Below are 22,787 nucleotides of genomic sequence, written 5' to 3'. Positions count from 1 at the left end.
TGCCAAGATAATCTATCCACCTGACAGGTGTGGCAAGATGATTAGACAACATGATTATTTCACAGGCGTGCCTTAGGTAGGCCACAATAAAAGGCCACTCCAAAATGTGCAGTACATGAAAAATGGGACCCCAAAAAATGTGCTGGGTTTATATTTGTGTTGAGTGTATGATACTGTATACTGTATCCCTCTTAATGTGTAAAACTGACTTTAAAATGTCTTTCATTCAAAAGGATGTGAACAACCACTGAAAATGAGTGAAAACTCTGTATTATACCATGCCAGTAGTGGGCTACGACACATCGTAAAGAAACATTTTCTTATTGATAATTTGACAAGCACAAAATGCTTTGCATAGGCAAAATTATGAAGAATGCCATATGAGAACTACTTAGAAACATCTTCACACCTTACTGCCATTAATAGTGGCTTTGTGTGTGTCACAGTAAAAGTAGAATAAGCTGCAGGTGAGCAAAAATGAAAGAGATAATGTCTCACTGTGACAGATGTATCTGGGCCGAAAAGATACCCCCCACTGGCTGCATGAAAATTGGCTGCAATAGAAAAGAAGATGTGCAAGGGTGCCGCGATGTACTTGTTGAAGAAGTGCACCAAAAATTATAAATGGATGCGTGTAAAAGGGAGAGAGAATAACAAGGTGCATAATGGTGCCATTATACAGCAGAGATTCAATATAATGACCAGTAGGCTTACAGTGTTTAACACGCATCATATGGCTACGCTCACAATGTGGTTTACGCCACGGGTTATTGTGCTTTTGAACATCCTAAGAAATAATGTAAAAAAGGAGCAGAATAATATTCTGTACTGACTTTTAATCCGCATGAAAGTTTTAATTGGTATTAATTATATAACGTGTTTTTTTTGTAGCAATATATCATTTTTTACGTGTTGTGTACAGCAATAACTTTTTCACTTTCACAGTGCTGTTGAAGAAAATGGAGTGACAATTTAAATCAAAATTATACATAGATGCTCAGAAAGCATAGAGCGCATCTGGAAAGTATTCAGCGTGCTTCACGAATCATAATGACAACATGAAAAAAGCATATTTGAAATGTTTTGAAATATATTCCAAATTGAAAAACTAGAAAGCTTTAAAAATAATGCAACAACCCCGCCCTGAATGAAAAGTATGCTTGCAGGCGCCTCATGTGGTCATGGGACGCTCCCTGGTGCCCACGGGCACCGTGCACGTTGGTAACCCCTGGGCTATATATGAGATGAAAAATTTAGACAAAAACATATTTATCACTGGTGAAACTTAGAGGATCAGACACCTTCTCAAAAACTCCCCACATCTTGCCAAGTGCCCGCCCCCCAGTGAGACATTTTTCATGGCACGTTTCGCAGGGTGCAAAACTTATATCACTCTCACAATGACAGGAAGTCCCACACGGCAGACATGCTTGTTTTGGCTTTGTGAAGCGAAAGTGGGCAGGAGACGGTCGGTGGAGGCTGGATGCTGCAATGGGGGCGGTGGTGATCGGTGGAGGTGATCAGCGTTATAAAGCAATTATCGACATATGCCGATGCCGTGCTAACAAGGAAGCTAACGCTGGTGTTATAGGTGCGACGGTTAAGTGGGCCAAGTTTTGGCAACACAGCCCATGCCTGTAGTTTCAGCATATTGAAGTCCAGTTCCGACAGAAAAGAGCAACACAGGACGTGACACAGAATCTCCACATAGTGGCCACGCTGGACCGCCACTTTCTGTCATACCACAGAAGATCTTAGTGGTATTGCAACCGTGACTTTTTCATGTCGTGGTATACCGTAAAACCAGTACTCGGCCCATGACCAGTTATGTTATGAATATGTTTGTGATCCCTACAACCATTTCATAGCCTATTGTTCACCGACAATACCTTAACTGGACTTGATATTAGCTCTTACCAAAATAGCAACATTGTCCAGCACATCATTAAGGATATCAACCGATAGTGATATCCGCAGCAGCTCTTACCTCCAAATAATGTTGCGTAATGAACACATGCTTCTTTTCCTGTGACGCCACAAGATACATTTCACAAATAAACACAGTTTGCGCAAAATAAGACAAATACTGCAATATGCAATACACGTTATAGAAAAAGTGCCATATTTATTTAAAATATTTAGCCTTCACAATATAGTCATTTAAAAAGTCACGACCAATAGTCAACTATTATGACCTGTCCTATCAACAGCAACGATACGGTTTGGAAATTTGCACATTTCTATGTGGCACAAACATCTGTATAAGAACAAATTGCAAAGTATGAAACTTGGAACTAATATAATCAGTGAAATGACAAACTGGACTTATTCAGCATATCTCTGAGAGTTGCTTATTATTTGACTGCATGACCACGGCCTGGCTCTTAGTGATTCTTCCCGAGGTATGATATTAGATGAGAAATATTACAGTAAGTTGCCTTATTCTCCCCTCGCATTAACAGCTCTTTACAGTCATTGCGAATTGCATATTTACAATCTGAAGCAGAAACATGGAAATAATTCCAGACCGCCGATATACTGGGCTAGCAATCTAAAGTTAAAATCATGCCAAAACTTCACAAACACATAAAAGGTGTTCTACTTACGTCTATTGATTCACAAACAAACTCAGTGTGGTATTTATTTATTCATTTACAAAAAAATATATCCTTCAAGTACAAAAACAGAAAAAGCTGCAAGTACAAAAAACACTTCTACAACTATGAAAAAATCCTTCAATTACAAAAAAAAAACCAACTACGAAAAACTGTCACATGACTTGAGGCACATTCTTACACTGTCACGTGACTTTTGGCACAATTTTTTTTGCCTTGCAGGTCCACACACAGATGCTTTCAGAGTCACATTGCCGTAAAGTTTGAAATACATTCACAGATTCAGACTTCCTGGATCAATAACACCCAAGCGAACGACAGCAAACAATACCTCTTTCCAACAGTGGTAAGACAAACAATGAGATAAACCTGTTTTTCTTCATCAAAACGACCAGTCCTCTGTAGTATGACTTACACTGATCTCTATGAGCAGCTGGCAGCAAGACTAGACCGCAGGGACCGTCTAAATGTCTATACCGAAAAGAAACAATCAATCATTTTGTAATTTTACTTCTGTGAAGTGTAGGGCCCCCATGCTCACCTCACACATCGATTGCATCATCCTGGTTATACAAGTACTACAGCAATTAGTTTGGGAAAAGGTGCTTTTACATAATTTGGGGTAATTAAAAATGTATTCATAAATATAAAAGCACCTTTTTTGTGCCAGTATAGGCCGATATCGGACATCCCTAATAAACAACAATGGCAAATCAAGGGAAAAGAGTAATACTTCATATGGGCTGATAGTAAAGTGGACATGCATCTCACTTGAACACAAAGTTACCAAAACAATAACTAGTAAAATTTCCTTACATGTATCAAAAATGAGACACAAGAGAAGCCAAAAAAACCCAACAGGTTTTCACGTCAATACGTAAATGCTTGGTAAAGGTATGGGGAAACTTTACTGTGGTGAAAGTGACCTAAAGCCAGTTAGTTCATTTATGAACAGAATCCCAGCACTTTCACAGTGGTTTGGAAAAATACTCAAGTCATGTGACCGAAATCTCAACATATTAAAGTGTGTGTACAAAATGGGCAAAAATTCCCATGAGTGAAGTCGAACTCTTGGGCAGAAGTCGACAGTAGATCCTGCTGGACAGAAACACGTCTGTAGCGCTGGCTTGTTAGTGAGGTCATTCAGTCTCTGACCTTTTGTTTGAGACCTCCTCTGTGAAGCAGCTGCACCCCTTAAGCACTGTCCAGTGAAGGTGGCGACGACGTGCAAAGTGTAGTTTGTTGAGGGCAGCACAGTATTGGTACTCGGTTACTTGGTAAATAAAGCTGCAAATTTGACAGGTACTTCCCTGCTCTCATTCAACAGGACCAGATCTTCGTGTGGTTTTGTAGCTGGTAGCTGCTCTTTTATTTATATGTTATGAGAAGCATTTGAACCCCCACTGAACCTTACAGTATACAGCTATTTAAAGTTCTAAATGGTATTCTTTATTGTATCGAAGCATTAAAAGTCTCAAGTCTCCTCTGGTCTCAAACACTTGCTCTGTAGTTGGAGATAGATGTGTGTGTGTGTGTGTGTGTGTGGGGGGGGGGGTCTTGTGGGGCTTCTGTTTGTCACCGTTAATGACCATCTGACTTTGGCCTTGAAGTCTTTCACTGGGCAAGTAGAGCGGGAGGCAGAGACAAGGAGAGGGAGGGAGCAGAAGGGAAGCCTATTCACTCCAAGAGGGACATAGGAGGGGAAAGGGAACAGTCAGACCAGAGAATGGATGGACAGAGGGAGGGAGGGAGTGTGTGTGTGTGTGTTGGAGAGTTTTTAAAAAGGGGGGCTAGAGAGAAAGATGTATGCCGCAGGGTTAGTGAAGGATGATAATTCACCGTTAAGCCTCCTAGAAAGACCAGCTGGCCCCTCTGGAGTCAGATGTCAGCCTCCACAGCCAGGACTTGCTGTGTGTGTGTCTTGAGTGCACAAGTGTGTGTGCGTGTGTGTGCGTGTGTTGGCAATCATGCATGTATGTACATGTATGTGTGTGTGTGTTGTTGTCAGTGGCAGCGTTTGACTGCTGGAAGGAAAACACCTGCATGGAGAGCTGTAGATTTTATCAGTCTACGCTGCCTATCTCAGTGACAGTGTGATTGGTCAGAACACGCACGCACACGCACACGCTCACACACACACCATCTGCTAGTTAGTTAGGGCTATTGTTGTGAACCATTTGGGTTGTGTGTTGAGGTTTGGCTTTGTGCTGATCTTGACCACCAGTTAGCCAGCTGGCCTGACTTTGGTTTTCTACTTGATTGGAATAAAAAGAACACTAGGACACCAACCAAACAACATACAAACACCCACACATGACATGCAAGCTACGTGACAAATGACATGGAGCTGCCCCATTTTAAATTTCACAACTTTAAAAGGTGTTGTCTATGTGAACACATGCTTTATTGTCTCTGGCTCTTTAGGCTGCACTAATCTATACTAGCCAGGTCATGCTGTGCTCCCTATTCAATGGGTTGAATTATTCAGCATTGTCAGAGTGTGTGTCTGTGGGTGTGTGCGCACGCACATGTGCACCCATGTAAGCACGGTTACAGCTGGCCTGCTGCTTTCTTTAATCAGGAGATGGCCAGTCTGCATGAATGCCTGTATTGTTGGGTCATGTGTATTCAGAACCATGGCATGTTTGATTGTGAGTGTGTGATTATGTGTGTGTGTGTGTGTGTGTGTGTGTGTGTGTGTGTGTGTGTGTGTGTGTGGGACTCAACAGGGGTACGGTGATCACAGCGCTACTATGTGAGGCTGTATGTCACAAGGTCACTAGGCCATTAGTACTAAATTGTGTTATTCATTGCCAGTGTCATGTGATTTCTGATTGGGGAAGTAAAGACTGGTTTTTATGCTGCCGATAACGATCCGGATCATCTACGAGTGAAATTGGCAGATACTGATACTGAACACATACGTTAAGTGTAAATTTTTAAATAAACCAGAACAGTAACAAAATGCTCACAACTCACATTTTGTATTTCAGTATGCATTTCTTTCTAGTGTTCACATTATTAACTGAAAACCTGAATGAAAAGCAGGCTTGCAGGCACCTCATGGTCGTGGGGGGCTCCCTGGTGCGCGTGGGCACCATCTTGGTGACTGCTGGGCTATATGATATGAAAGGGGAACCATAACATTTAGACAAAAACATATTTGACTTAATTTATCTAAATCACTGGTGAAACTTTGAGGATCAGGTGCCTTCTTTAAGGAGACTTTGGATACAAGCGCATCCAGCAGGACCCCAGGCAGTCGGCAAACCCGGTTTCCTCCGCTGACGTCCGGCCATACAGCCAGACGAATCCAACCACTGTTCGGGCTATCACGGGCGCATGCCCCACGTTTTGTCTAATTAGCTGCCACTCGACCAACAATCACAACGCGAGCCGTGAAAACTCCCCACACCCTGCCAAGTGCCCGCCCCTCAAATGCCGCAACAAACATGTTTTGTAGGGTGAAAAGCTTAAATTACTCTCAAGGCCCTGTCACACCTTGACGATTAAGCCAAGGTACGCCAACGTATGAAAAATTTGGCCAATACGCTGGCGTACGTCGAAAAAGTTATGGGTAAATTTTGTATAAGTTAAGAGCACGCTGAAGCACGCCAGCATACGTCACAGTACGTCCAAGTCGTCCAAAAATTTTGTGCATGCACAAAACGTTTTGACGTATGTCAACGTATGATTCATACGTCCCGCATACGCGGGCAATAAGTTATGGACTCGTTGACGCCTGTTCACACACGTTATTTGTAACTTACGCACAAGTTGTAATGCGTCAACATACCTTCAGACAAAACTGTGTCTTCTTGCCAATTTTCTTCAGCATGATGGTGATGTTGACACTGTAATGTCAAGTGAGGTTATGATTTGAGTCATCAAGTGGCCGCCTTTTTATAGGTTACGGCACGTGATCGTCGGCCATACGCTGCCGTGCGGTTTGCATAAGTTAGACTGGCGTTGGGCATAAGTTGTGAACGCCGGAAACACGCTACGCATTCGTTGCTATAAGTTGTCTATAAGTTATAGAAACGTTCTATGTAAGTTAGTAATACGTCAAGTATACGTCGAACTCGTTATGAATACGCTATTTATATGCCCAAAATTGAAAAAAACGTCGACAGTTCAACGTATGCCATCAAAATGATCACGTCGGGCATGCGCTGGCTAAATTGTCAAGGTGTGACAGGGCCTTCACAACGACAGGAAGTCCCACATGGTAGACATGCTTGTTTTGGCTTTGTGAAGGGAAAGTGGGCGGGAGATGGTCACTATAGGCTGGCTGCAGCAATGGGGGCAGAGCTGATCGGCGTTTGAAAGCAAGTATCAACATATGCCGATACCATGCCTTTTCACGGAAATCAGCCGATGCTGGTCGGTGTCCGATCTATCGGAGCAACCCTAGTAAAAACAGTTCAAATGTGATTGTGTTTGTTTTTGCATACAGACAATTGAGCCTGTAAGACATTTCATTCATGTGCTCTGTTTTGTCTTTGCTGTGTAGGTCGAAATGAGTTGATAGCCAGATACATCAAACTCCGCACAGGAAAAACACGGACAAGAAAACAGGTATGAATGGAAGAAACTGTTGAAATCCATCTTATTATGATGTGTATTCAACCCTTTTCATATATGTGCATGTGTATTGTGTATGATATTAATGAACAATCCGGGAAAATTGTACATAGTTTGTTTTTATATGCTGTACAGTATATACAATACCCCTTGTTTATTGCGGTTAACTGGCTCCAGACCCGACCTTGAGTGAATTTCCGCAAAGTAGGGTTTTTTTAAATTTATAAATCAAATATTTTCATAGAGCATAGAAAACCTGTTTACGACATTCTTTATAAATATGGTTTTTAATATTAGAGCCCTCCAGACCTGAATAACACCCGTATAGTCACCTTTGCACTCGTCTTACCCAATAAAGTAGACATAATAGAAAATAAACCATTTAAGACATAAATAAGGCTTGTACACATGTGTGTACCTGTAAATGTGTTCCAGTGGCTCGGACAGGAAGTGACGTCGGTGTTTAGAGTTAAGTTTTAGCAGACATAAATAAGGCTTGTACACGTGTGTGTAGCTGTAAATGTGTTCCAGTGGCTCGGACAGGAAGTGACGTCGGTGTTTAGAGTTAAGTTTTAGCTCAGTGTGTGTTACGGCTGCAACGGTAGCCCTTGTTAGGGATTATTGTGCTTGTTGGGAGATTATTCAAACCTGCTAAAAGCGTGTTGTCTGGCGATCAAGGCTGGTGCTTGTGAGTCTCACCAAACGTTACAGTAACATTACTGACACTTAGTGACCAGTGTAAAATACTGCACATCATGAAAGCGTCTTTGCATGCCTTATATTTGTATTTTATGTCATTTAGCCATTTTTATGCTTGAAAATGCTTAATTTAGGCAAAACAATACATACAATTTGCTTAAATAAGCATTTTTTTTTTACGAATAATAGGCCATATTCAACCACAAAACAGCATGATTTATGAATATATTTTTGAAAAAACGTAATAGAGCAACGCTGTGAAATTCGAAGCGTGAAGTAGTGAAGGATGGCTGTATCGGATCATTTTATTTGTGTACAATACTATATTAATGCCTCAGTCATTTACCCATTGTCCTCTGGTGTCTTTCGGCTATTTTCACATGATGTACATAGATGAATCCAGTCTCTGTTGTTGTGCGAGTAGCATGTGTGTGCATGCATGTAAAGAGTCCTTTCATAACCATGGTAACCTGCCGTTGGATGTTTCTTCTGTCTTTCTATCTTCTGTCCTCATCGATGCACTCCACTCTGCTCTGCTACACTGTTCTACTCCCGTACTGTCATCTCATCTGCTCTGCTTGAATTTACTCTTCTCACCTCTACTGCCTTTTTCCAGGTATCCAGTCATATCCAGGTCTTAGCCAGAAGAAAATCAAGGGAGTTTCAGTCCAAGATAAAGGTCTGTAAAGGGCTGTGAGGTGCACAATACATTAAGTTTGTTGTAAATTTGCACATGCTGATAACCCCGCTTGAATACTAACGTCATAAGCATCAGTGTTGATCCATTTGGACGTTAACTTTTTCAGTGAAATAAAGTGACGGTGGTTCTGTATCCACATACTCAGATCCTCTTATATGCATACAGTACATTCATCCCAGAGTTTCCTCTTTTTTTGTTAACATTTTCGTCGCGTTTTTATTCTTTGATAAAACTGTCAGTTTATTTCGTCAGTGTTTGTCGTCCTTGCATTTTTTTTGGATCATTTTTATCATCTCGTTTTGTGTCAGGGGAAAATTGACATTGATGAAAATTATTTGGCACTGAAATGAACACTGTTGACACGTGAAAGTGCTCTCTTGTTGAACCGGTGGATTGTGCAATTAAGTCCCTAACTAATAGTTAATATTAGATGAAATTAAGAGATGGTGAATAAGATCCATAAATCCTAATCCACCAAGTCTAAAAGACCAAATTTGTAAGATAAACTTAATTTACAGCAAAGCCATACATAATGTCACATTGAGAGAAGCACATTTATGATAAGTTAAGATATTGGGGAATACATACATTGGGGAAAGTTCCTCGGTTACAGGATAAAATTTACATTTACAAAATAAATATGACTAAAGTCAAAATGGAATGAAAAAAATGAATAGAAACGTAAAAAGTAGAACTGTAGTCATCTCAAGAAGAAGGCCAAAACCTTTGTTGTAAAAATTGAAATCTATTGATTTCCAGCATCCTTTTAGTCAGACTTGAATTGTGTTCATTCAGTCAAGTATAAGGCAGGATGAACATCCAATAACAACTTCTTGAAGGTCAACAGTAGTTACTATTAACTGTTATTATTCAGTTAGTTCAGAGACAGAATTAATATCTCTTGTTGTAATTGGTAAAAAAACAAGACGCATTAAGCATTCCCTTGGTGTGTGAACACACTGGAACAACAAATAAACACAAACATGCCACACTGAAATGCATACTCTTCTTTAATTCAAAGAAAAAGGCTAAATAAGATCCATTTGTTTCTGTGCTATCAGTGTATGACTGAACAAAGTGGCCACTCTGCTAAAAAAGATTTTCTACCCAACATCAAATATTTTGTCAGGTCCTTTACCATTAAGCTAGTAAGCTGCTTTAATTTATGTTAAGCGCGTCCATTGATAGGCAAACAAAGCTTTTACTCTCAGCGTGACCTTAACACTACATAGTTCAATGTTTTTGGTTGTTCTGTTCTCCTGCTTATGGCATTGCAGTAGTAATTTTTTTTCTTGCCTGGTAGGATCATAATGCCAAGGAGAAAGCTCTGCAGAGCATTTCGTCCATGTCCTCTTCTCAGATTGTCTCAGCCACTGCAATACACAGCAAACTGCTGCCTGGAATAGTGCGGGCCAACTTTCCTGGTAACACACAGGTAAAAAAAAAAAATCACATATACTCCTTACCAAACGATGAACATTTTATTAAGTAATCAATACCGTGCATTTGGCATGGGTCGGTTACTGGCTTGAACGTATACCACGGTATGAAAACGTCACGGTTTCAAAACCACTAAAATATACTGTCCGACAGTATCAAAGAAAGTGGATGTCCAGGACGGCCACTATGTGGAAATACTTTGTCATGTTCTGTGTTATTCCTCGCGTTGGAAATTGGCTTCGATGTGTCATGGGCGTGAGCTGAGCTGTGTTGCCAAAAGTTGGCAATTTAACTGTCGCGGCATAGCTAGCACTGACGTTAGCTGCCGGGGTAGCATGAAGCGGGTGCGACAAAACGTGTGCATCCCGTAACATGTGATTTAGTGTGTATTTCACATGGCTTTGCAGCTATCAAAATAATGCGTAAGCACATCACACTGTTTAAGTACATTTTCCACATGTTCACGTGAATATCACAGCCTAATAAGGCGCAAATGCCATCGTTGAATAGCTTGTAGTGTAAACAAACATGTATTGACACTACACGTTGCAGCTTAAAACGTATAGTAAATGTCATTTACTAAATGGCAAAACACAGCACTATTAAGTGAAAACATTGTACTCACGTGAAAGATTCCTTCAAAGGGATGCACATTTAGAAGATTTACTCCACTGAGAACAGCGTGTTGTATGCATGCGCAGTAGCGCCAGGTGGCAGAACTCGTCATTTCACCCGTACAGCCGCTGTTGTCGGTCAACATATAAAGGTCACCAAATGTGGAGATGTGATTCAGAACGAGACAGAAGCCGGGGATAACTGGTATAAACCGTTTACTCTTCACTGAACAACAAGCAACAACGACTTAGCAACAGTTGTTAACAACAATCACATGATCCGGAAACGGAATTGAAACTTGCTAACGCAAGCAAATTAACAAAAACTCCGCCAATACACAATAACATTCGTGCTATTACAGAGACAGAAGCATTTATTTATTATTCATTTAGAAATAACTGTGTTTTTTTTTGTTATTTATACAAACGTACATATGTTCCCCTTCTATCATGTTCTATTACATTGTTTAAAAATGACTGTTCAACAGAAAATTTTACATTCGCTTCTTTTCAGTAAAGATAAAATAAAACATTTTATAATGTAACACATAATTCTAATACCATGAAACCGTGATATGTTTGCCCAAGGTGATCATACCGTCAGAATCTCATACCTGCCCATGCCTGTTGTACATATTCGGTAAACTCAAGACAATAGGGTCTTCGATCATCCCTGCCTTGTCCATCTTATTAATGAGTGCTTTATTTTCAGCTGTGGCAGGGGATGATCCCTGGAGGACAGTCCAGCTCCGCCTCAGAAGAGTGAGTCACATTATGTACTCTTTTTAAGCTTTGTGATTGGTTTCAATATGTGGAAATGTCACATGAAATAATGAAATGATTAGAACACAATAACCTTTTAATTAAGTAATGCACGACCAGTTATCATCGTATACGTAGTAACTGGATGTGAATTAGGAGTTGTCATATACAAGTACTAAGCAGAATAATGTTGGCAAGGGGGGGTGGGTGTGACTGTAGCTCATCTTTCCATAGCTTACGTCATGCTGTCTTCTTTAAACTGTTAAAACATTCTTATTTTAACCAAAACAAAGCATACGCAAAGTAAATTTAAAGCTGTCCTTGACCTTGAACAGGCATGCGACATGGCAACGGTTTTCTAGTTGACTGAATCAACAGCACCTCTGCTGGTTGCAGCCAAGTAGTGCACCCAGTTTTGCCTCAAGAAATAAACAGCACTTGACCAGATTTTGAAAAGTAAATGATTACATTATACCCATGCAAAGCCTGGACATTCTCATACTTCACACCTGTCAGACAAGAAAGACAATTATTGCAGCTACCATAATTTTTCTGTTGAGTTAAAGTCACATGACTATGTGATAGCAATGAGGAAATAAAATCAGGCCCCTTATAGCTTTTAGACACTCTTGACCTCTTCGCTTGTGTCATTGTTCCGTTAAGTCATGGAACACACTGTAATCCCTTTCAGTACAGTGCAGGTACAATGTGACTGGCAATACAGTGTGTCCTTTCAGCCTTTTTAATACTGCCCTTTCTGTCTGCCTGTTTCTCTCAGCATCAAGCCATTCTCGCAGCAAGCCTACTCAGTGCAGACAGCAGGGACCACCACAATCACAGGTGAGAGGGACCACACGGCAATTATCTCTTTTCTCTGGAACGAACAGGTGGTCCTCTTTCTTGCCTTTTAGGCTGCAGCTTCGCTTTGGAGTGTTTTTTTGATTGGGCCGAGTCACTGTGAGGCTTGACTTGTGGGGAGGTCCTACGGAGAAAAATGGAGGTTTAATCCGTACTTGCACCACAGACTCACTTTCTAACCTTATGATGTGTGGAAATGTATGGCCGAACACCAAAAGCAGAGTGTTTATCAAATTGCCATCACTTGAATTAAATAGAGGCAACAAGTAACATTTTAAAAGAAGTTAACGACTGTAAAAATATTAACATTAAAACGCAATTTAAGCTCCTGTTTAAATGTATTGACAAAGGAGGGCGTAGTAAATGTGTGTTTCAGATTCTCCTTGATCTTGAAATTGTCACACCATTGTAAAAATAAGTCTATCACTAATGATAAATCATTAGAACACTCCGCCTTAGACTGCAAGTACGATGCGTCGACACTCCATCACAGTAATCTGCAGTTGGTAAGTCTCACTGCAAGGACTTCTCAGCCACATATTCACCTGCTGCTGTCATGTAATCAGCACTCTGTGCCAAACATAAAATACATATTGGAAAGAAAGTAAAACATCTGATACTACTGTTTGTTTTTTTTTAACAGCATGTTGCAGTCATACGTATAACACTGATGAACTGCCATTTCAGCGCTGCATCATCGAGTCCTAATTTATGTGCCAATGTATACCGTATATTGCGGTTAAATACGATGACATGACGTAAATTGGTTTGTGTGTGTTTTCCAGGCTATGAGCGTCCTCCAGCCGCCCAGTCACACAGAGAGCCAGCATGGCAGGGCCGCTCTATCGGCACCACTAAACTACGACTGGTGGAGTTCTCATCCTTCCTGGAAACACAAAGGGACCAAGAAGCAGTTAGTATCACGCACACTTACACACAGCAGAGAACAGTGCTAGCCTCCATTGTGTGTCTCCAAGTATGACTAACCTTGGTAAAGCTCTGTCTCTTCAGTCTATCTGTCATGCTGCCACACTATGCATTCAGTGCCATTTTTCTGCCGTGCGCACACAGACAGCAGGCATTCATCTTGTTGTTTTTTTTCCTGCTCAAAAACTATTTACTGCACACAATATTTTGTGTGGCAGCAGGCAGGAACGTAATTGACTACTCTGGCATAACGCACACAAATCCATGTATGAGTAATAAAGCCTTAGTTAACAATAATTTAGAAATAATTTTACTGCTTTGACCAAAGACCCTAATGCAATGCTGACTCCAGTCACAATGATATCGCTCATATGTGCTTTGCTCCAAGTCATCTACTTGCTAACATAATTCTCTATCAATCCTTCTTCCTTTTCACAATATAAAAACACAAGTGCTATTGTACTTTTTTGTTGTTAATGTATTGTTTAGAAATGACTACCGTATATGTTAATTGACGTTTTATTCTTTGGATTCTTTGCCATGATTTATTATTGACATTTAGGCCCATATGAAGGCTGTAATAATAAAATGTGGAATACTGCAAGAGTGGCCTTGAAATGACTCACCAAGCTATTCAAGGAATTAAAGGGTTGAGTTCCTTTGTCTTTGATGAACAAACTATAATGTAAATGTTTTTAATGTCTGGCCCGCCTGATCCATCTTCTTCTACTCCCTCCAGTACAACAAGCACCTGTTTGTGCACATCAGTCAGAGCAGTCCGAGCTACAGCGACCCACTGCTGGAGTGTGTGGACATTAGGCAGATCTACGACAAGTTCCCAGAGAAGAAGGGTGGCCTGAAAGAGCTCTTTGGAAAGGGCCCTCAAAACGCTTTCTATCTCATCAAGTTCTGGGTGAGCACGTGGCTAAATTGGACTTCCTGCTCAGACACATTTTCTTTCCTTCAACTCATTTAATTCAAGCTATGGTGTAATTGCTTAAAGGGATGGTTCATATTTTTTGACATGAAGTTTCGTGACATCCCCATCAGCAGTGTAGTTCATCAACAATGACTTTTCCCCCACTCTGTCCCATGAGCCGAGTTCTGGGGCCTCCCATGCAAGACTGTGAAAGTCTGCGTACGCCAGAAACCCAAATTGTGAGTACAGGCAAAAATATTCAAACCTAAAAAAAAAGTGGCGTACGCACACATTCACGCAATTTGTGCTTCACCTGCTGTCCAAATGCGCATCTCCACCCCACGTCACGCCCCCTCCACGCCTTCAGTGCAAAGCGGCTCATGAATGCGACCTCAATAGTTAATGACCCTTGATTGCATTCCGCTCGGTTCTTCTGAATCATGGCTGCTGAGAAGCCAAAGACAAAGAAGCGGAACTTCACCGAAACTGAGGTAGAAATCTTAGTTGGAGAGCTGGAGGCCCGTAAAAAATATTTTTATTATTATTATTTTTTTAACAAGAGGAAGATGAGCAAGTCTGCTGCCAACAGCGTCAGTGGAACGTGGCGCAGCGTGGTAGAACTATATCAAGGCACACATTTCCATTTTTGTGAGCATGTTTCTACATTTTTCCTGGTTGATACCACATTTTAGATGAACATAAACTTAGCAAAATCTCTTTCATTTAAAGGTAGATGCAATGACAGAAAATGAGGATGAAGTTATGTCGAAAATGAATTGCTGTAATTCCAGATTGATAGTTTAAAAATATTTAATTTAATGATGACATTAACACCATCAAAATGTTAGATATATTATAGTTATTTTATGAGGAATTAATGTTGTGTGTTATTTCAAAGCACAACAAAAGAAAAGCCCATCATTCCACACAAATAAAGGCCATGGATGGTAAATCAGTGTTGCTCTTGATGACATACTTGACACATGCAACGGAAAACTGTCTTATTTTTTTTTTTGTATAAATTGTAAAAAAAAAAAAAAAAAAATAGCGAGAACCCGAGCACGAAAGACATATAAGCTCTGTGTCTTGTAAACTTAGACCCTAGAATTATTTGACAACCTCATGTTGGTGCGTAATGATGTTTATCATAAATGACAAATGATATCCATCAGTGTCATGTCAAATAACAACACTTTCCACAAATGTTTTAAGTAGGTTTGTCCGATAATATCGGCCACCGATATTGGCATTAAAATTGTGATATCGGCCAACATCGGTATTGTTTTTTCCCTACATTGAAAGCCGATATAGAGCTTTTAGCACCGACGTCACAAAATTGCAACGTTGTTGAATGATGTAGTTAATACTGTGCCGCTCACAAGCCTGTGAGGAAGAAGTAACTGGCGGGGTGGTGGTTGGGGGGGTGCGCTGTATTTGTTTACCGTACACCAACCACAAAGGTGGCGTAGCAGTGCGCACTTTCTCAAGTCAAGTTGTGTTCTTGAGGTACCAAACTTGGCGTGGAAAATGGCGTGCGCAGCTTTCCGGCCCTGTTTTGTGCATACGCAAGCTTTATAAGTAAGACCCCTGGTCAGTTTTTGGTGTTGAAGAACGTAGTTCCAGCTAGTTGGTGCGGTCAGAAAAATAAAGTGTTTTGCTTCTCAAAACAATATGAGTTCGAAAGAGTAATACATTTGCCTTACATATTGTTTTGAGCAGCAAAACGCTTCACTTTTCTAAAACTACCAACAAGCCGGAACTAGTTTCTTCAACACCAAAAACTGACCACAACTCAGCTCACAGGACGAAGTGGTGGAAAAGTCACTGTTGATGCACTACATTCCAGAAGGGGATGTCCATACTACTGAATGTCAAAAAATCCAAACTGTCCCTATACAGCAACTCGTAGTTTTCCACTGAGGCCATGTCTTTGTGGTGCCAGTTGTGAGTGTGTATGTGTACTTGTGTAGTTGTGTGGTGTCTTTCCACCTGGGATATGGAAGTGGTGGATTGATAAACACACATTTGCTCTGTTTGAACACCTGCTCACCTGACTCTTATATTACACCATTTCCACATAGCAGTGTGTCTGACTTTAAACATCTCTGGCACCCAAGGGTGGCACTGTTCTAACTACTCACTCTCAATTGAACTACAGTGAAAAAGCATTTCCTTCACTACTGAATATAGGTGAATACACACATATACCACACGTTTTCAAGCAATCACTCATCGGGGAAAAAATTATAAGTGTTTTCAAATATTAAGGGTTTATTGCTTTGTAAAATTAAACGTAAAAAAACTGCAAACTGATGGCTGGTAATTCTACAGTAAACAAAATAACATAAATAAATAATTTCTAATAATAATTTACAATGTTTCTTTTTGGGAAAGTACAACAATGTAGACATGTAACAGTAACAGTTTGAACAGTCAAAATTTTATTGATAGTAGGTCAAAGTTCCTTAATTCGTAAAGTGCAATATTAATTGTTCCAGCTTGGAGCACCGTTCTCGATCTCTCCTGAACAATGCAGACCCACTTCTTTCATGTCATCCACTTGTCTTTGTCAGTTGACATATTTCAATGGGAAGACAACAAGAGACTTTAACAGCGGAACGCTTTTCAAGCGCTAGCTTCTCCTTGGAACAATTGCTCGCCCCTCCAAAGGTTGGGGTGCACTGTATTTGTTTACCGAGTCGACAGGTGACTATATGACGAGACAGTTACACTTCCTGTCCATCACTCAATTTGTACCATGTGAGAACTCGGTACAGCACCGAAATATCTGCTTACAGAAAGTAGGATAATCCGCAACTTACATTGCTACATGAAACAAGCAACACCTTAGATAGTTGAGATGAACTGTTGCACCACACAGAGCTCAATGGCTAAGCAGAGTTTCAGAGCTGAAAGTTTGGAAAGACCTTAAACGTAAGTGAATGTGTTCATATCTAAATTGTGCATTTTCTCAATATTCTTTTGTTTGCTCCTCATTTGGCAGGCGGACCTAAATTACAACATACAAGAAGACCCGGCTGCTTTCTACGGTGTCACCAGTCAGTATGAGAGCTCAGAGAACATGACCATCACCTGCTCCACCAAGGTGTGCTCCTTTGGCAAGCAGGTCGTTGAGAAGGTGGAGGTAAGTACAATGGCCTCTCTTGAGGAAGACACGGTGTGACTGATGTCTTACTATGTTGAAAATTAAAGCCTAGTATACGGTAGATGTCTTTACTATTTTCAGCAATTAGTACTTGCTGTACATTAAATATTAAGCAAGGTAATAACAACTAATACATACAGGGTGGGACAAAAGTAGGTACAGTGGATCCCAGCATCGTCACAATTCGGAATTCCAACTCGGGCAATAAACAACAAGAAGCACAAACGACAAATACGTAAAGTCGAACAGTGTTTACACGGTGCCTGCAAGGCATGCTGGGCAGGCGGCAGAGCTGTAGCTGGGCTACCCACTCTAAATAGTAGTTAATAATTACTGGAAGAACTAATAAGAAATCAAGCAGTGTTCATACATGTGTGTGTGTATCTATTCGGGATGCTCCGGCCACCGATCACGACCAGCCGATTTTCGTGAAAAAGCACATGATCGACATATGTCAGTAAATGCCTTTCAACCCCAATCGCAAAAGCTGATCACCTGTAGCTAGCACTATTGTAGCCTGCAGCTTTCCCTGCATGCATTGTAATGTCTTGCCCTAACTTACATCTTTGGTAGCACCCTCCTCCCACTTTCCTTCACACTGAGCAGGCGTGCCAAAACAAATCACATGCTATGAAAAATATTTCCAGTGGGGGCAGCTTGTTAAAAAGCTTTAATTTAATACGGCATTTGAAGAACAAGCACTTGACGGAGTATGGGGAGTTTTCAAGGCTCACGGTGTGATCATCAGTCAAACGGCAGCTAACGCAGCCAAAACACTGGGCAACACTCGCTCATATGTGTGTGACAGTCAGAATGCTAAGCAAATAACACGAAAAATAATTGAATTAATCGGACGAGATGACCAGCCTTTGTCGGCGGTGGAAGGCACTTGGTTCACCGACTGCACTCTTACTTACCTGAAAGTCCTGCTAGAGCTCCTGCAATGTGCTCTCACACCCAAAGTCTCCTTAAAGAAGGCGTCTCATCCTCTTAAGTTTCACGAGTGATATACAGTATGTTCTCTTGAAATAGTACGTCAAATATGTTTTTGTCTAGATTAAGGTGATCTTACGGTTCCTTTTTTCCGATCATAAAGCCTATATACTGTAGCATGACTGCAGTCAAGAATTCTGGGCCCAATAAAAAAAAAGAAAATCACTTAAACTGATATAAGCTGTTCACCGGCTGATCAAAACTTCAAGACCAGAGCTCAAAAAACCCTAAACCCCCCTAGAATAGACTTACTGTAGATCAGAGAAACTTTATTAGGCAAGTATTGTGAACTGCAGCGTTATACTGTTGAAAAACCCAGTCATTACCACGCAGTCATGAGAAATGCCCCCTGCTACATCTCCACGTAGCCATTTTCCGTTTGACGCCCTTGCACAATTGGAATTAATAAATGAATGACATGAACGAATGCTCTACTTAGAACCTCATTATGATCCAACAGTGCAAAATGTAAATTCTTGCAATTTTTCATATATATGTGTGTGTGTGTGTGTGCGTGTGTGTGAGAGACTGGTTAATGAGTGCCTTTTCTCTTCTCCTTCAGACGGAGTATGCCCGGTTTGAAAATGGACGTTTTGTGTACAGAATCAGTCGCTCTCCGATGTGTGAATACATGATCAACTTCATCCACAAGCTGAAGCACCTGCCAGAGAAATACATGATGAACAGCGTCTTAGAGAACTTCACTATTCTGCTGGTGAGGACATCAGATAGTCTGAGTGTCTGTGAATGAACGAATTGCTTATGATTCTTAATATTTGTGGATTTCAGGTGGTGAGCAACAGAGACACTCAGGAGACCTTGCTGTGCATGGCCTGTGTGTTTGAGGTGTCAAACAACGAGCACGGAGCCCAGCACCACATCTATCGTCTTATCAAGGAATAATACACACACAAAATGATGGCCTTTTTGAAATGTCTGAAAACGTATTCCATAAAAGTGTCTTTCAACCAAACAACGTTGGGAAGAAAACAGGCTGCACGGTCACAACACGGTCTAACTCTTACCAGATATATCTAACAGAAGAGCTCCAAAACGCCACAAGAAAAAAAGAGCAGATGCTGATTATCTACTCAAAAACCCATCAGATCACTTTGTGAGGGTTTACAAATATCCACCAGGTGATGTCACATCTCATTCAGTGGTTTCTTATTTGCAGCTCTGATGTTGGAAATATGAGTGGTAATTTGTGTTGCGTGGCTTTGTGAAATCAAAAGTCAAAATAATATTCACCCGGTGAGACTGTGCGTGCGTGTGTGTGTGTGTGTGTGTGTGTGTGTGTGTGTTATTGTTCACATAAAGATGGACACTAAAGGTCAGACCCTGTGTATCATCAATAACCAGAGAAACACTGGATAAAAAACTACTAGTACAATACAGCGGTGGTCTTGTACAGATAGCAGTGGTTAAATTGTGTGAGTGGTAATCTTGCGCATAAAAAAGGTTTGTCCCAAAGAAAATAATCTTTTTTATTTAACCTTTTTGTACAATTCTTGAAGAAAAAAAAAAGAATAGTCTCTACATTTTGGAAAATTACTATTAATAGCATATATTCTCTATTTTAATTCCAGGAACACAATCTAAAAATGTATGTTAATAAGAAGTTATACGCAAAACTAAAATCTTTCAGGTACATTTATGTGCACCAATGTCCATTCCATGTGAAATATGAAACTATGTTGTTAAAAAATCTGTCGGAACGCACTGCAAATTGTATAAACGGAACCATAACACAGTCGCTCGTAGTGCAAAAGAGGTGAGAACGTTGAGAAATGATGTTGGACTTCAGTTGACTTACACCTGCTAACTTGACAGTCTGTGTTTTGTCTTTCCTTCTTATTGACCGGAGCACATTGAAATGGTTAAAGGCAGTACCTTCTTTCCTCTTAGGTTGCCCATTATCAATGAAGAAAAACCAAAAAACGGTGTGCACTGTAGCAGGTGGTGTTGTGCTGGTTTGTCCATGTCATGTTTGGCAGCATGAAGTGCCTTTGTCAGGAAACAAGTGTCTTCTCCCGACCTGTCCAGCTCATGATCTTATTTTGTCACTGTTTGAACATGACTTGAGAACCAGGAACTTCTAATTGCACATGCTCCAATACTGGACTGATGATTAACGTTCAATGTCTTGTTGTAATTTGTTGTATCTTTTTTTTTGTTGTTGTTGTTCCCACAGAATGTAAATGAAATGTTGAGTCATTTGGCATGTGCTTGAGTCTGTGTACTACATGTATGTTGGAGTGAACATGTTGAGACTAACCTCATTCAAAACAATGCATTGTTTGGGCATCATAGTTGTGACTAGTGTGTTTATCCAGCAAATGAGTCCTAACATTAACCAGTAACTTGGGAGTCTTTACGGATATAATACTGTAACATCTCTCCATTCTTACATGATAAACAAAGGGATCTCATCCTTATTGAAGGTGAAAAAACATGTTTTAATACATTCATCCTTGGCCCACCTCTACTCACAGTGTCATGGAAAATAGTAAGAGTTTTCGTATAATCCAGCTAACAGACAAACAGTGATGGAGGTAATGAGGCCTCCTGTTTTGTGCTGAGTGAAGGGGCATTTATTCCTGATGAGATATGGAGCCCGGTACCCTAAAGACTTACAAAAGAGTCGGCTCACTGTTCATTCAGGTCGGGCGCTATGATCTCATCACTGTTCCTTTTGTGCTTGATTTAAAGAAGGTATCTTAGTGGGCACTCTCAGGTTATCCTGTCATTTCTGAAAATCAATCACTGAGACGATGTCCTCACCACAAAGTAAAAGTCACATTTGATGTATTTCAGAAGGTTTTGGTCCTCTGCTGGGTTTGTGAATCACTGTTGTGTGTTGCCAGTGTTGTCTCGTATGTGCTAATTGGACATGTAGAGCCACATGGCACAGAAATCCTGTTTGTAACAAGTTCCCTAATGGCCTTGATGATTTTCCTCCCTGTGTATGTGCACTGGGAGTTTGGTTTTTTTGAAGGTGCTTTGTATAAAGTTGACAATGACGTTTATTACAGATGTTGTGTATATGTTTGATATTCTTATGCCCATCCTATTTTGTGACGAAGAGAGTACATCTAGAAAAATCCAAATGCCAGTGGTGTGTCTATTGGTACCGCACAGGGTCTGATCTTTGCTTGGTAATCTTTTGCCCTCCCTCATGGCTCAAAGTATGTTAGATATTTTCTAGCTTTGTAGCGACTTTGTATGCATATGCTATTCACTTTCAAATAAATGGCCAGTTCCAAATGCTTATGTGTCTTTATTTATAAGCCCATATAGACTCGGGGAACATATTTTGGTTAACGAAAACTTGGCCGTGAGATACTCAAATAATACTCGAGGTTTACTCGAAGATGTTTTATATTTTCAATACATTGAAGTATGCCTCCTTTGTATTACGAAATACCATCTATAGCCAAAAACACAAATTGATTCTCAGAGGTTGGGTTTTATTATGCCTAAAATATCTCTCTCATAAGTTTCAATGGTGCAAAAATAACTTTAAAATCTCGGAAATGAAATGATAGAAATTATAATCAGCCTGTGAGAAAATAATAGCTCTCCTTTCACGTCTTGCTGGGCCAACATGTAACTGGAAAATATGAAATTAGTTAGCAGCAAATTCGAATGCCTGTCAATTTAATGGCCCAATGAAAAAGCAGGACAATTTCATCACTTAAGAAAAAAGTCCTAGGAAAACAGGACATTTGGTCACCCTACTATAAACCACATACTGTGAATTACATTCAGCCGCTTTTATTTTTCTGTATTATTTCAGTATAATTGTGTTATCAATGCGTATGTCACACGTGAAAACAGTGAAATTGGCAGTTCAAATATGTATTTCCACATGTGAACACTAGAGGGAGCCGTACTCAAGGAAACCCTACAAGCTATAGCGCATCAAACTGATATTCAATTAGTCTATTAAATATTGTCAAGGTAAAAAAAAAACTGTCCTAATGATCAGATCAGATAAGGCAAAATTGTGAATGAAACAGCTGTTGGGAAATTTGATGATTCCAACAGGCTAGATTTCAATATTTATTTTGTCTAGAGCATGAATGAGCGTCAACAGCTACTATTTCCATCCCAAGAATACTCCGGTATATGTGCCGGCATAGGCTCCACCACACCCCGGTGAGGAAAAGCTGTATGGCTGTATGGCTGTGTCTGTGGGCGGGTGTGTTTGTGCTCATAATGACCTCACAGGAAATGAGTTCAGAGATTAGAAAAATATTCCGTGTTATCTCACAAACCAGATGCACCATTAGCGCTAACAAATCTTCTTTATCCAGCGTAGTTTGTGTGATCATGTGCAGCCCGCGTATGTGTGAGTATTTGTTCATGTGGTCACAGATGTTTCCCTCAGCAGTTATGTTCCCAACAAACGCTTGCGTTGAGACATGACTCTGGGCAGAAGTTATGATAAAACTGACTAATGGCAGCGGGGAGAGAAATTATTGTAACACTCTGACACGCGCAGTTT

At 40.4% G+C, this 22,787-nt stretch overlaps 1 protein-coding gene across 1 annotated transcript in view; it reads left to right on the top strand.

The window, feature by feature from the left end:
• The window catches only part of LOC129181745 (transcriptional enhancer factor TEF-1-like), a 55,101-nt gene extending 33,567 nt beyond the window's left edge, over positions 1–21,534 (top strand). Inside the window, exons 3-12 of the mRNA XM_054777331.1 lie at positions 7,129–7,193; positions 8,515–8,577; positions 9,902–10,033; positions 11,365–11,414; positions 12,193–12,254; positions 13,058–13,185; positions 13,939–14,112; positions 17,123–17,263; positions 18,840–18,992; positions 19,067–21,534. Coding sequence (XP_054633306.1) covers positions 7,129–7,193; positions 8,515–8,577; positions 9,902–10,033; positions 11,365–11,414; positions 12,193–12,254; positions 13,058–13,185; positions 13,939–14,112; positions 17,123–17,263; positions 18,840–18,992; positions 19,067–19,180 — 1,082 coding nt within the window. The 3' untranslated portion in view covers positions 19,181–21,534. The remainder of the gene's footprint in view (positions 1–7,128; positions 7,194–8,514; positions 8,578–9,901; positions 10,034–11,364; positions 11,415–12,192; positions 12,255–13,057; positions 13,186–13,938; positions 14,113–17,122; positions 17,264–18,839; positions 18,993–19,066) is intronic.
• Positions 21,535–22,787: the final 1,253 nt, after the last annotated feature.

The sequence above is a fragment of the Dunckerocampus dactyliophorus genome, chromosome 5 (genome assembly GCF_027744805.1).
Source record: "Dunckerocampus dactyliophorus isolate RoL2022-P2 chromosome 5, RoL_Ddac_1.1, whole genome shotgun sequence".
NCBI classification, from domain to species: Eukaryota; Metazoa; Chordata; class Actinopteri; order Syngnathiformes; family Syngnathidae; genus Dunckerocampus; species Dunckerocampus dactyliophorus.
This window is presented reverse-complemented; position numbering and strand designations above follow the sequence as displayed.